Source organism: Dromiciops gliroides, chromosome 4 (genome assembly GCF_019393635.1).
Source record: "Dromiciops gliroides isolate mDroGli1 chromosome 4, mDroGli1.pri, whole genome shotgun sequence".
In the NCBI taxonomy this organism is placed as follows: Eukaryota; Metazoa; Chordata; class Mammalia; order Microbiotheria; family Microbiotheriidae; genus Dromiciops; species Dromiciops gliroides.
Genome location: NC_057864.1, coordinates 264,304,635 through 264,320,842, shown reverse-complemented (window position 1 = coordinate 264,320,842; position 16,208 = coordinate 264,304,635). Strand labels below are relative to the sequence as shown.

The following is a 16,208-nucleotide window of genomic DNA, read 5'->3' as shown; positions in this document are numbered from 1 at the left end:
AGTGGTATAATATCCACATTCTTAGAGGAGAAGTGAAGTGAGTCACAGGAAAAAATAGCAAAACTATAACTCAGAGGCAGCAACGTGGCACAGTGGATTCCTGGATTCAGGAAGACCTGAGTTCAAATCTGACCTCAGACACTTGTCACTTACTTGCTGTGTGACCCTGGGCACACAGGATCGATAGGAATATACCTTTTTCAACTGCAGAAAGGTAGAAATATAGTACATTCATCCTTTTCAGATAATGATGCAATTAAAATTACATGTAATAAAGGGCCATGGAAAGATAGATTAAAAATTAATTGGAAACTAAATAATCTAATCCTAAAGAATAAGTGGGTCAAACAACAAATCATAGAAACAATAATTAGGAGATATTTTGCCCAATTGTATGCCCAAAAAAATCTGAAAATCTATGCGAAATATATGAATATTTACAAAAAAAAATTTCCCTGATTAACACAAGAGAAAATAAAATACTTAAATAAGCCCACTTTAGAAAAAGAATTAAACAATCCATTAGTGAACTTCCTGAGAAAAAATATCCAAGGTCAGATGGATTTACAAGTGAATTCTACCAAAAACTTAAACAATTAATTCCAATGCTATGTAAACTATTTGTAAAAATAGGCAAAGGACGAGTTCTACCAAATTCCTTTTATGACACAAAATTACAGATCAATTTCCCTAATGAATTTTGCTGCAAAAGTCTTAAATAAAATATTAGCTAATCACAGTAATTTATCACCAGGATAAAACAATATGACTAGGTGAGATACCAGGAACGCAGAGTTGGTTCAATATTAGGAAAACTATTAGCATAATTGACCATATCAATAACAAAACCAACAGAGATCATATGATTATCTCAATAAATGCAGAAAAGGCTTCTGACAAAATATAATACTCATATCTATTTAAAAATACTAACAGGCATAGAATAAATCAGCTTTTCTTAAAATGATTAGTGCCTATATAAAATCATCATCAAGCATTATCTGTAACAGGGATAAGCTAGAAGCCTTCCCAATAAGATCAGGGGTAAAGCAAGGATGCCCATTATCACCACTATTATTCGATATTTTACTAGAAATCTTAACTTTAGCAATAAAAGAATTGAAGGAATTAGACCAGGTAATAAGGAAATAAAATGATCACTTCATGCAGATGATATGACGGTATATTTAGAGAATTCTAGAGAATCAACTAAAAAACTACTTGAAATAATTAACAATTGTAGCAAAGTTGAAAAATATAAAAATACACATAAATCATCAGCAATTCTATATATTACCAACAAAGTCAGTAACAAGATAGAAAGAAAAATTCCATTTAAAGTAACTGTAAGCAGTATAAAATATTTGGGAGTCTCTTTGCCAAGACAAACCAAGGAACTATATCAACACAAAACACTTTTTCACACAAATAAAGTCAGATCTAAACAACTGGGAAAATATCAATTGTTCATGGTTAGGCAGAGTTAATATAGTAAAAATGACAATTCTACCTAAATTAATGTACCAAAAAATTATTTTATTAACACTAGAAAAAATAATAGCAAAATTCATCTGGAAGAACAAAAGGTCAAGAATATCAAGGGAGTTAATGGAAAATAAATGTAAAGAAAGGTGGCCTAGCTGTACCAGGTCTAACCCTATATTATATAGTAGCAATCATCGAAACTATTTGGTACTGGCTAAGAAATAGAATGGTATATTGGTGGAATAGGCTAGGTACATAAGACATAATAGTAAATGACTATAGTAATCTATTGTTTGATAAACCCAAAGACTCCAGCTTCTGGGATAAGAACTAACTATATGACAAAAAAACTGCCAAGAGAACTGGAAAATAGTATGGCAGAAACTAGGCATAGACCAACATCTCATACCATATACCAAGATAAGGTCAAAATGGGTACATGATTTAGATATAAAAGTTGATGTGAGGGGCGGCTAGGTGGCGCAGTGGATAAAGCACTGGCCCTGGATTCAGGAGTACCTGAGTTCAAATCCGGCCTCAGACACTTAACACTTACTAGCTATGTGACCCTGGGCAAGTCACTTAACCCCCATTGCCCTGAGCAAAAAAAAAAAAAAAAAAAGTTGATGTGAGAAGCAAATTAGGAGAACAAGAAAGAGTTTGCCTATCAGATCTATGGAGAAGAGAGGAATTTATGACCAAACAAAAAATAGAAAATGTTATTAATATTAATTAATGGATGATTTTGATTATATTAAAGAAGTTTTGCACAAACAAAACCAAAGCAACCAAAATTAGAAAGAAAGCAGAAATATGGGAAACAATTTTTAAAGCCAGTGTTCTGATAAAATACTCATTTCTCAAATACATAGAGAACTGAGTGAAATTTTTAAGAATAAAAGTCATTCCCCAATTGAGAAATGGTCAAAAGATATTCACGTGCAGTTTTCAGATGAAGAAATTAAAGCAATTTATGGCCATATGAAAAAATGTTCTAAATCACTCACTCTTGATTAGAGAAATAAAAATAAAATGAATCTCTTGGATAGGGAAAGTATCTCTATCCCAGACCCACCATAGCTTTAGGCTATAAATTCAGAGAATATACCCTTTTCAATGGGGGACTGAGAATGACACCTGGACAGAAATTATTTCTATTCAGACCACCCCCAACCGTGGCTATCTAGGACAAAAGGATCTGAGTGTACCCAAATTTGAGTAGAACACAATAGGCTTTCCCACTTTAGATTAAATTCCTTGCAAGGTTGAGTGGGGTCTAAAATCTCTGAAAGCTAAAGCAATGATTTTCTGAAGAAAAACTGGACTTGGGTCAGCTAGGTGGCACAGTAGATAGAACACAGGCTGTGGAGTCAGGACCTGAGTTCAAATCTGGCCTCAGACCCTTGACACTTACTAGCTGTGTGATCCTGGGCAAGTCACTTAACCCCAATTGCCTCACCAAAAAAAGAAAGAAAGAAAAACTGAACTTAAAGTCTGGTCTTCAGAAAAAAAAAGGGGAATTCTGAATCTCCTCAAGATACTAGTAATTAATAATCATTTCTCATAGGAACTTGTAAAGATCAGAACAAAAAAGGCAGAGAAATCATATTTTGCCTTGAATTAGACTACATTGGGAAAATTGGAATCTTGCCATTCTCCAGGCTGAGCTATCCAGGAGATCCTAGGAAAAAACAGCATCAACAATACCCCAAGAAAGCAGCAATAAGACCAGCCCAGAAATTTCCTCCAGTACAAAACACAACCCAAACAAAATCTGGAGGTAGGATGGAAGAAGCAAAATGATTATGGTGACAGCAACCCTTAAGACAGATCCAAAAGAAAATGACTACAAAACATCTATAAGCAAAGCCTCAGAAAAACAAAGTCTGACCATAATTTTAACTAGAATTCCTTAAAGAGATGAAGAGTTTAATACATAATTAAAAACTATTTTTATAAATAAAGGTACTGGAGGGGGAAATGGAAAATAAATTAGAATTGTGGGGGGAAAATAATTGAAATGGGAATTAATAGCCCAGAATGAGAGGTACAAAACCTTGCCCAAGTAACAAACTCCCTCAAAATTAGAATGGACCAAAAAGAAAGCAGTGACTTCATGATACAACAAGGAATATTAAAACAAAGTCTAAAGACCAAAAAAAAAAAGAAAAGAAAAAAGAAATAGGAGATATTTCATAACAAAAACAATAGACCTGGTAAATCAAGAGATAATTTAAGAACTATTGAAATAACTAAAAGCCATCACCTTAAAAAGGGCCCAGACAGGGGGCAGCTAGATGGCGCAGAGGATAAAGCACCGGACCTGGATTCAGGAGTACCTGGGTTCAAATCCGGCCTCAGACACTTGACACTTACTAGCTATGTGACCCTGGGCAAGTCACTTAACCCCCATGGTCCCACAAAAAAAAAAAAAAAAAAAAAAAAAAAAAGGGGTCCAGACACATTTTAAGAAATCTTAAAAGAAAACTGCCCAGATATCTTAGAACCAGAGGGCAAAATGAAAACAGAAAGCATCCACTGAAGTTCCAAGAAGCAAGGAGTGCCAGTTCAACAGCAGCTACTGACATCTAGCTGCGGTATCTTGGTCAGACTTAGCATACTGAGCTTATTCTTCCCCAACAAGATTTAAGGGGGAAATATTTTTACTCTTTGTCCTGCTATAACATCGAAAGAAATATCCTTTTCTAAAAGCTAAAAAAAAAAAATATCCTAACAATGCATTTTCCCCCAAACCACTACCACAATTTAAAGCTGAGACTTTTTTCCTCTCCTTTTTTCTCATCTTTAACCAGGCAGTTAAAATAAACCAAACAGGGGAAAAAAATACAATTGAATGAAAATAGAAACTAAAACTAAAAAAGAAAACAAATATATGAAAACATATAGATTACCTATATCTGATCTAATTTCTTAGCATTGTAGCTTCTGCTATTAGTCACCTTGAGCCAACTTAGAAGAATATATAAAATTGTTCCTATTTAGTTAAAAAAAATAATTTGGTACATCACTCTTTTCAAACAGCATGGGTAATAGATCTGGAAATTCTAGCAAAATTATTAGTTTTTTAAATTCTAGTAAATCACTAAGAGAAAGGAATTGGGCAAAGAGGAGGAAAAAAAACTGTCCCTAACAAAGAACATACATTCTCTACATATACATAATTATTTACATAAATAACTGAAGGCATATTCAATGATCATCACTCAGCCATGTCAATATAATGAAAATAACAATTTATTCAAAGTTGATTTATAGCTTCTGCCATATATTAATCCAAAGGGATACTTTACAAAGGTAGGCAAAATTATAGAATTTTATAGGTGGCACAGTGGATGAAGCACTGGCCCTGGATTCAGGGCCCCAGACACTTGACACTTACTAGCTGTGTGGCCCGGGGCAAGTCAATTAACCCTCACTGCCCAGCAAAAAAAAAAACAAAAAACCTTAAGTAGAATAATAGATTATCAAGGGAAATAATGTAAAAAGTAGGAATGAAGGAGAAATAGTACTTACAGACCTAAAACTATATCAAAAAGCAATAATCATCAAAAGCCTTTTATACCAATTAAAAGACAGAAAAGTAGATCAATGAAACATGGTAGATAAAGAAAAATTGGAAATGAAACAGATCATAATAACCCTATATGGTATCTTCCCTCCCCATCTTCACCCCCTACCCTCCCATCACCATTGGTCCTAGGTCTTATATAATTCTGATGGTGTGCTTCCGGCCTGTGTATAAACCCTCTTCTAGCATCTTTCTCTGCACCCCTCAGCTGGAGGGGTTTCTTTTTGTATTTCTTGCTTGTTATTTGATCCGGTGCCTTTTTCCCCCATTGTTGCTGCTGTGTTTTTGCAAGCACTATTTTCTTTCAGTGCTTTCATGATACTGTTTGAACTGGAATTCCCTAGGTCCCTTCTTTCTTTTTCTTTTTTCTTTCTTTCCTTTTCTTTTTTTTTTTGCGGAGCTATGGGGTTTAAGTGACACCCAGGGTCACACAGTTACTAAGTGTCAAGTGTCTGAGGCTGGATTTGAACTCAGGTTCTGAATCCAGGGTCGGTGAATCACTGAAAGGATAGAAACAAATAATCAAGACAGAGCCTTGGGGAATCCCCACAGTTTAGTGGAGGAGCGAAACTTATGTGATGAACCAGCAAAGAAAAGAGAAAAAGTAGAGAATTCCTGGGCCTGACTGGGACCAATAAGTACAAACTAGTAGCTCAAGAAATTATGGAAACTTGGGGGGAAAAAAATCTTAATGGAGAAGGAAAATAGGACCAACAACTATGAAGGAGAAAAAAGCTTGGAATATGATATTCCAAAATGCAAAGAAGTAAAAGCTTTGAGACCACACTACAGGAGGATTCAGTCCAAGGAACAAGGGTATGAAATGAGAAGGGGTTTTATGTGAAAGGATTAGAGTTGTCCTGTTTGTCTCCATAGGGCAGAGCTAGATCTGCCTTAGGAAGTTGAAGGGACGTGTTTGAGAATGATATAACGAAAGTCTTCCTAACAGCTGAGCTATATAAAAGTGTATAGACTAAAGGTCTAATCAAAGAGAAAAGGTTCTTGGTCAAGATATGGATTGGGCTTGATGACCCATGGGGTCACCTAAAACTGAGATTTTATGGTTCCTACCCTTCCTTCAAGGCCAATTTAAGTTCTACATCATACCTTGAATCTTCTCTGGTCAAGTTGATAGTAAAATGAAGTCTTTTAACATGTACTAAAAACCACTCATTTCATATTTATTCATATACAGCAGTATACTTTCTGATATGTACCTGAGCCAAGATACATTAAAAAAAAAATCTCAACAAAGAAAGATGAACCCAAATCTAATAAGATAAAATATAATACATTTTATTTTTGTATTCTCAACTATTCTGAGTTTCTAGAAGATAAGGATCTAATCTGTGTTCCTCACAGACTTAACATGATACAAAGGGTATAGAAGAAATTCAATAAGTTATTTAATGGAATTGATTTACTACTAAAACTTTGGTTTCTTTTGACCTTTTAACTACTAAACACCTCCAATAACACAATATCCACTAGCAGTAAACTTAGGTATTAATGCTTTTTTTTTTTTTTTTAGTGAGGCAATTGGGGTTAAGTGACTTGCCCAGGGTCACACAGCTAGTAAGTGTTAAGTGCCTGAGGCCGGATTTGAACTCAGGTACTCCTGATTCCAGGGCCGGTGCTCTATCCACTGCGCCACCTAGCTGCCCCTGGTATTAATGCTAAAATAAGAATATGGTATCATCCAATAAATATGATTAGTTGATTTCCTTGGCTAAGATGCTGACATATTAAAGCAAAATATTTACTCTTTTCCATAAAACACATTTCCATGTTAAATATTAATCTATTTCAAAAGAATACTACTAAACATGATGATTCAAAATACTGAGTCTCAGATTGAAGTCTCTTTAACCCACCTCCTAGAAAGAAGTTTAACAAGCATTTATTAAGCACATCCCATATCAGGCACTGTTTTTAGCACTTCACTATCTCATTGGGCCCTCCAACAATACTATGAGATGGAAGCAGTAGCACTTATTATACTCATTTTACAAATGAGGAAGCTTAGACAAAGGTTAAGTGACTAGCCCAGGGTCATACAGCTAGTTAAGTATCTGACATCACATGTTAAATTAAGTCCTTCCTGACTCCAAACCCAGAGGTCTAGCCTCCGTGCCATGTAAATGCCTCTAGTTATACTTTATTATTAGCATAAGTCAATAACAATAACAATAGTATGGACACTTGGAAAGACAATTTACAATTTAAATTATCATCTCAAAGAATCTAAACAGAAATTCTTGTACATAATATCCCTCTGTGATTATATAAATGCTCTTATGAAACTATAAACATGTACAAAGGCTGCATAGCATAGTGGATCTGTCTCACATATTGGTTATGTGACCCTGGGCAAGTCATTTCACCCCTCAGTGATTCAAAAAACACTCTTAAAACTCCAAATTGTAGAGCTGCCAATCTGCATTAGAAGACAAATTTTGTCACTGGAACATTTCCTACAGTTATGAAATCAATTTAGTTTTTTAAAAAAATGTATAAATATTTCCTGAGCATCTACTATATATGTGATGTTTCAACTAGACTATTGTTCTAGTATAGATCTAAACATTTAAAACTGCCCCTGCCCAGCAGAATCTATACTCTAAGAAGAAAAAGATGGAGAAGCAGCATGACATAACAGACAGTGAGACAGCCTCAGAATGAAGATGAGGATTTAATTCCATCATCTGACACATATTGGCTATGTGATCCTGGGCAAGTCAAAACCTCTTGATGACTAAGGCAACTATCAAATCCTCTAAAACAGAACAGCTGTTTACCTGGACTGGAAGAGGGAGATCACCCATTTGCAGTTTCCTACACCAAATTAAATTAATGACAAAAGAAAGGCATTAAGTACTTAATGAGTTGTGCTGTCCTTCCTTGTTCTTTTATGAGCTATTAAATAATTTTATGTTTTGTGTTACTTTAAGTGATTTGAGAATTTAAGTAAGGTTTTTGGAAAAGCATAATTAAGAAAGGTCCAAGAGAATTTGAAACAGAAAAGGGAGTGGGAGGGAGTGCTATTTGGAATGGGGCAGTGGCTATACTGCTAGTCCCAGAACCCCTAGATATGGGTATTCATGTCTAAAATGCAAACTCTTCTCACATCTTAAAACATTCCCCATACCTCAAATTATGCCCTGGATGGTAGGTAAACACAACTGCCTTGAGAAGCCTTACAGGCCCAGTAGTCAATAGTAGAACTCCCTTTTCTCTACCTCACTCTCTACACTGAGGTATTTTGTCATTGGGGCTAGTTTGTAGAGTTTCCTGAATACACTTTACCTACTGTCAATCTGATATCCTATTTATGGAAGGGAAACTGAGGCAAGGTATTAGATGCCCAGAGGAAGGAGCCCTGGATCAACCAGTTCAAATCTTAGCTGTCACTGTATGACCACAGTGAATCTCAGTTTTCTCATTCATAAAATGAAGGGGTTATACCAAATGGCCTTCCTTCCAGATCTAAATTTGTGATTCTAGGATCCTTCCACAAGGTTACAAACAAGTGATCTTCTAGTGTTTGCTCAAATATCCCCAGTGATGCAGAAATTGAGAAGACACTCAATATTCCATTTTTGGAGTGCTCTAATTTTACAAAATCAAGGTTGATAATTGAGAGAAACAAAATAATGTCACACCAGAAAAATGCTGTTATCTCAGAAAAATGAGACAGAGGGAATCTGGGTAAGGAAGGAGAACTGCAGAAAGGGGCCTCATGGCTAAAAGAGAGTTTTGCAGGCAGCTCAAAGTAGATTAAAAAGAGGGCCTCAAGGCCAGTAGTCTAACTAGTCCAAGTGTGCCAAAGGTTAAAGCTAGTTTGTACTTTGCTTGCTTAATTAGCTTATGCATATTAACTGCCAACACCCCAAAGGCAATATATGTAACATGAGGGGGTACATGTTAAGGGGAAATATGTTGAGATATTTCAGGAAGATTGTACACCTCAAGCCCTCAACCAACAAGGTGAAGAGGGGAGGGGAAAAAACCTTTGCATTAGGTTTAGGGATAAAAAGAGAAGTTTGCTATGGCAAAGCATGCCACACTTTCATAGGGTATGCTCATTTTCGCAAGAATGTAATAAAGCCTTCATATATTCACCAAAAGGGAAAGTCCTGTAGTTTTATTTCTAACAATAATTTACCAAAATCTGTCACCTCATAACTTCTACCAATACTTTTTCCAATTCTTCTTCCAATACTATTTCTTTTTTTTTTTTTAAGTGAGGCAATTGGGGTTAAATGACTTGCCCAGGGTCACACAGCTAGTAAATGTTAAGTGTCTGAAGCCCGATTTGAACTCAGGTACTCCTGACTCCAGGGCCAGTGCTCTATCCACTGTGCCACCTAGCTTCCCCTATTCCAATACTATTTCAAAGGTGTCATAAATCTAGATATACTACTTGTTAATCTAGCAATGCACAAATCCTATCAAAAGATAATATGAGAAAGTCGGCCAGGTCTGGAGAAAAGACAAGCTGGCACCTATAGACTTATTTTGCATTCTAAATGTTCGCAGGTGACCCATTTAATAACCAATCCTACGTGGTGCTATGGAAAGAGCACTGTGCTTAGAATCAGAAATACCTGAATTGAAATCTGGACTCAGAATAGAAGTATGCATAGTATGGTTTTACACATATACACACATATATTTATATACGTATGAGTGTATGTATAGATAGATAGATAGACAGACAGACAGATGGATAGATGGATGGATGGATGGATAGACAGACACACATACATATCTGTGTCAAATGGTGACCTCTAGTGTGGGGTGGAGAGGAAGAGAGACATTTTGGAACTTAAAATGTGACAAAAATAATTTTTTTTTTTTAAATCTGGCCTCAGGGGCAGCTAGGTGGCGCAATGGATAGAGCACTGGCCCTGAATTCAGGAGTACCTGAGTTCAAATCCAGCCTCAGACACTTGACACTTACTAGCTGTGTGACCCTGGGCAAGTCACTTAACCCCCATTGCCCCACAAAAAAAACAAAAACAAAAAAAACAAACAAACAAAAATCTGGCCTCAGACATTTAGTAGCTATATGACTGGGCAAATCATTTAACCTTTTTTTGTCAGTTTCCTCAACTGTAAAACAGGGGTGATAACAGCACCTAAAATCCAAGAGTTGCTGTAAGGCTCAAATGAAGTAATATTTGTAAATGACTTAGCAAAGTGTCTGGAACACAGTAGGCACTATAACTAATAATAATCATAATCTTAATAATTCTGAAATGTTTCTGCAGGCTCCCACTGGTCTTACCAGATTCTTACTTGAAAATCAAAATTTGAGTATTTCAGTATAAAAGAACTATAAAGTACTGTAGTATTTAGGTTAGATAAGATTACTTCAACTAATATCATTTTTATAATTAGTGTGAACAAGAGTTCTTGTAGAAACATTGCTTTCTAATACAATGCTGATAGGTGTGAAAATTATCCCAAGGTTAAAGAAAAATAAAAAAACAATCCTGATTAGCTATTCTATAAAGCAAAAAGCATATAACCAGGTACTTTCCCATTTAAAAAAAACAATCTTGTTAACAGGCAGTTTGGTGTAACGGACAGAGTGCTATACTTTAAGTTAAGAAGATGAGTTTGACTCCTGCCTCAGACACTTACTCAGCTGAGTGACAGTGAGGAAGTCATTAACCTCTCTCAGCCGTAGTTCCCTCATCTGTCAAATGAGGATGATAGTATTTGCATTAAAGAGTTGTTATGAGGATAAAATGAAATGATATATGTAAAACACTTTGCAAAACTTAAAGAGCTATATAAATATCAGTAATCATGAAAGCATAAATGCTACATGGATAGAGACCAAAGAAAACATTTGTCATATGTTCTTTTTATAAAGACATAATTATATCAGATATACAAAGCATTGTTACTACTATCATCAAAAGACAAAAACTCAGTTAATTAAATAACCTACACTAAAGTTATCTGACCTATATTTTAAAAGATAACACCATGGAATTTTTTCTAAAATAAGAAATGGAAGAAAGGAGAAATGGAAAGAAATGGTGAAAAGTTATCCAAGACCACTTACCTTAACAAAATTATCGGGAAACATCCCTCTTCTTCCATTTAGTTCTCCTTCTAACCATCCTTCTTCTTCTAGTTTTTTCACATTTCTGATGATATCCCCAACTCGAATGGTCAATTCATCATCATGTACTGCATCATAATCATACTCCACAATGTAGTCAACTGAAAGGATAAAAGCAAATAACTATAACCAGTTATGATTTATAAAAGTTATAATATATAATGGGCTAGATAAAGTTACTACTTGATCACTAAGAAAACAAAATTTATTCCAATCATCTCAAAATAGTTAAACCCAATAAAAAGATCCTTTTGGGGAAATCTGAAGTCTCTAAAATATTAGTGATCTCTAATCTTTTTCTATTAGGGGAAAATGTTTTAATTTTTATAAGCTTTCCTTATTTTTTAGTTAGCATGTGTGTGTTTGGTGGGAAAAAGAGAATAAATCTTTAAGGTACCTGTTAGCTCTACCATGCAGTTTATTTTAAATGTTTTAATTTTCTTATAATTTACTATAGAGAATATTAATCAACACAATTAGCAGCTTTGCTCATATTCCTTAAGTCACTGTTCAACAAAGAACATAAATTATTTAAGGAAGAACTCTTTTTTTGACAACTGCTGAGAAAACTCAAAGTATATTGGCAGAAATTAGTTTTATCATATGCAACAAAGTCAAGATGGATATACAAACAATATAAAATGTTAGGACCATAAAAAGAAATAGACCGGGGCATAGAGAGGAGAGCTGGTCTGGAAGCCAAGAAGACCTGGATTCAAGTCCAGCTTCTGATACATAACGACTATGTGATCCTGGGCAAATCACTGAATCTCTCAGACTAGGCAATTCTACAAGTTGTCAAGAAGAAAAAGGAAGTTACTCACCAGGGTTCTTATATCAATCCAAAACATAAAATATAAATATAAATATATATATATATATGGAAATAACACAAATGTTTAAGACGTATCCATTCCCACAGATAAGAGGTCAAATGCTTCAAATTGTTTTATTTTATGTTTGTTTTTCTACTTTGTTCTATAAATAGCTCTCCAAAAAAGAATTTGTCTATTATGAAAGAATATTCCAAATCACTACTAAGAGAAAAGTAAATCAAAACAATTCCAAGAGTATACCTTATAGCCAGCAAATTGGAAAAGAAACAAAAGATGAAACTAGTCAATGTTGGAGGGGCTATAAGAAGAGTAGTTGGTGAAGCTGTGAATGAGTTTAACCATTCTGGAAAGAAATTTGGAAGTGTGTTGGGGTTTTTTAAGTGACAACATAACTTTTGCCACTTTTACATAGACACTTGAAGGAGCTCAAAACCAGAAAGGTTCTCTATATAGCAGAGTGTCAGAAAAATTCAGGAGACACAAGTTCAAATACTACCTCAGCCACATTTAACTATGCCTATAGACCCTGGACAAATTGTTTATTTGAAACCCCAAGTTCCCATATCTGTAAAATTAGAAATAAAAATAGTACCTGCCTCACAATTGCTATGAGGGTCAAATGAGATAATATACATTAAAGCCCTCCGCAAATCTTAAAGAATTATATAAAAACAGAGTAAATTGATTCATGAATATAATTAATATTGCCACACCAGAAGAATAAAACACAGAATTTAGAAAAGCATGAACTGAATCAATCAGTACCAGGAAAACCACAAACACATTTACACAACTATAGAAATGTACATGGGGAAAAAAAAAAAAGCAAAACTGAACACTATAAATATTACCAAGCTTTGCATTAGAGAATAGTTTAGAAAATGCAAAACCCTCCCTTCTTTGTAAAGGTAGAAGTCTATGGTGTGAAATATCACCCAGACTGTCAGTCACAAGTGATACTGTAATTGACTTACTAATTAGCCTTCTTTCTCTTCTAAAAGAAAAAATCCTTTTTGCAAGGGATAGTAGTCTGAGGAGGGAAAGAGAATGAATATATATGGCAAAAACAGTGGTGTAAAAATAGAATATATCTAAAAAAACAGAATATTACCTGACCAAGAAAATGAAATTACAATGCATAAAATGTCTTTTTTTTCCCCATTCATTCCCATTCACTTATCTCTTTATATATGAGGTTCTCAACCTTTTTTGAGTCATGGTACTCAGGCAGTTTGGTGAAGGCTATGGACCACATCCCAGAAAAATGTTTTTAAATGCACAAAGTAAATTAGATAGGATTATACAGAATTGTGTTGAAATTTTAAAAAATGTATTTTTTCTTCAATCTAAGTTCACTTACGATTCCATGAACCCTAAGTTATATATAACGAAAAAAAAAGAGGATAAGGGGGGAAAATTCCTGTTAGAAAAAAATGCAGAAAATCTTTAAAACCAAGACAAGATGAAGAGGAGAAGAGAAAGGGTGATTTTACTTGTCTATTTAACTTAAGAAGGAAATGGAAAAGAATTAGATTTAAGTAGATATAAGAAAAAAAGATTATGATCTCCAGTCTTACATGGTCATAATTGGTGTGTGTTATATATATGACCTTCCATTTCTGGTTTTCAAGAAATTTTATCATATATATTTACATTGTCTCCTATACTTATATCTACTTTAATTTCATATATTTCATTAGTTACTATATCACAACTTATTTGCTCATTCTCCTATTGTAGAACTTTTACAATAAAACTGCAAAAATCTAGAAGCAATGCTGCTATGAAAATATTTGAAAAGACTGTTCTTATAACTGACAATATGGTTTGATTATTTTCCTAAGCATTATCCCCTAAAAATATTCTAAAAGTTTACAATTCTTCCAGCAATTAACATTTCTCTATACCTCACACAATAATGAATTTTTTTTTATTATTTTTCCCAATTTGATAGGAGTGAAGTAGAAGCTTAAAGTTGTTTTAATTTGTATCTGTTTGAGAGGGACAGCACCAAAAAGATGGAGGGATAAGGAAAAACTTCATGTCAGAGATGGTGCTTGAGCTCCATCTTGAATGAAGACAGGGATTCTACTAGGGAGAGATGAGAAGTAAACACATGCATTACAGGTATGGGCAGTGCAAAGTCACAGATTCAAGAGATGGAGTGTATTGCATAATAGAACAAAAAGCCAGTTTGACAGGATCACTTTTATGGGGAGTAATGTACAATGTACAATGACACTGAAAAGATTGGTTGGGGATAAGTTGTGAAGGGTTTTATAAGCCCTTTATAAGCCTAACAGTTTATATTTCATCACAGAGACATAGGAAGCCAATGGAATTTACTTAGATGAAGACTGACATGATCAGGTCTGGGAAATTGTGTAAAAGATAAGACTGGGGCAGCTAGATGGCGCAGTGGAAAGAAAAGTCAGGAGTACCTGAGTTCAAATCCGGCCTCAGACACTTAACACTTATTAGCTGTGTGACCCTGGGCAAGTAACTTAACCCCAATTGCCTCACTAAAAAAAAGAAAAAAAAGATAAGACTGAGTGGGGAGGTACTTGAGACAGGGAAACTAATTAGGAGAACATTTTAATAACCAGTTAACAGATAATGAAAGACGGAACTGGGGGCAGTTCAACCCTGGATTTTGGAGGACCTGAGTTCAAATCTGAACTCAGACACTTGATACTTACTGCCTGTGTGACCCTGGGCAAGTCACTTAACCCTCATTGCCCTGCCTGCCCCCCCAAAAAAAGTCTGAACTAAGGTGGCAGGAGTGGAGAGAAGGGGTCAGTTGTGATAGATATTATGGGCATAGAAAAAGCAGTATTTGGAAAATGAGTGGGTATGTGAGGTGAGGGAGAATGAAGAATCAAAGATTATGGTTATGAACTCAGATACTAGAAGAATGGTGGTACCTTTGACATTAACAGGAAAATCTGGAAGAATGGACTGGAATGGGGCAGGAGAAGAGAATAAATCCAGTTCTGGATATGTTGAACTTGAGATGTCTCTGAGTCACACCTATCTGGAGTAATTTTAATAGGCAATTAATGGCTATGGATAGAAGCTCAAGGAATTTGTACCTATGGATCTATTTGCATAAAGATGACAAATTTACTGGAGCTAATAAGGTCACCAAGAGAGTATCAAGAAAGGGCAGTATCCTTCATATACTGCTAGTCTCCTTAGAAGGAAAAGTAACTCTTATAATCTCCAAGAAATGGGCCTATGGAAGGGAATGGGTGAGGTAATAACAAAGAAAAGAATTGAAAATAAAGGGGACAGGGGAGCAATCTCAGTTCAGTGATGGGAGGGTTTCTTACTGATGAACATTCCCACGGGGGAGAGAGATATTTTAGGAGACCTCAGTAGCATCCTTGCCTCAATAAAAGAAGGTGCCCATCTACCCGAAATGAATCAATACCAGTCCCTGAAAACTTAACCAGATATAGACTCCTTTCCTTCCCCCTTACAATTTCTGGTTTTTTAATAAACACTTCAAACCAATCAGATTGTTAAAGATGACAAAAAGGAAAAATGACAATTGTTGGAGGGTTTCTGGGAGAAAAGAATGCATTGCTGGTAAAGCAATGAATAGGTCCAACCACTCTGGAAAGCAATTTAGAACTATACCCAAAGACACTAAAACGTCTGTAAAAAGTCTGTGACTCAGTGGTAGGGATATGTTTGAGATCCCAAAGAAATATGACAAAGAACAGGATCTATATGCACAAAAATATGCATTAAATCACTTTTTGTTGAAACAAAGAACTAGAAACAAGGTGCCATCAAATGGAATGGATGAAAAAATTATAGTATATGAATGTAATAAAATAGCATTGTGTCATCTAAAAATGACAAAAAGGATGGAGTAAAAAAAAAACTTCAGAAAAATTTAATTGATGCACACTGAATTGAACACAATCAAGATAATAATTTATACAATGACTATAATAAAAAAAAATTTGGAAAGACAAGTATTCAGATGAATGCAAATACTTTCAAGTACAGCCAGTTCTTATTTAAGGCCATTCACATACCTCCAACTCCTTTCCTGGGCTTGAAATGGCCCCACCCACTCTGGACCTCCCCTCCCCCAAGCAGTCAGAGCAGCTTCAGCACCTGCCCCAAACCAGAGAGTAGAATCTGT

At 35.0% G+C, this 16,208-nt stretch overlaps 1 protein-coding gene across 4 annotated transcripts in view; it reads right to left on the bottom strand.

The window, feature by feature from the left end:
- LOC122756294 (CD2 associated protein) overlaps positions 1 to 16,208 on the bottom strand; it is a 156,332-nt gene that overhangs the window by 109,606 nt on the left and 30,518 nt on the right. For all 4 annotated transcript variants that reach the window (XM_044005503.1, XM_044005506.1, XM_044005505.1 and 1 more), the window contains exon 2: positions 11,154 to 11,314. In XM_044005503.1, the coding sequence (XP_043861438.1) occupies positions 11,154 to 11,314 (161 nt within the window). The remainder of the gene's footprint in view (positions 1 to 11,153; positions 11,315 to 16,208) is intronic.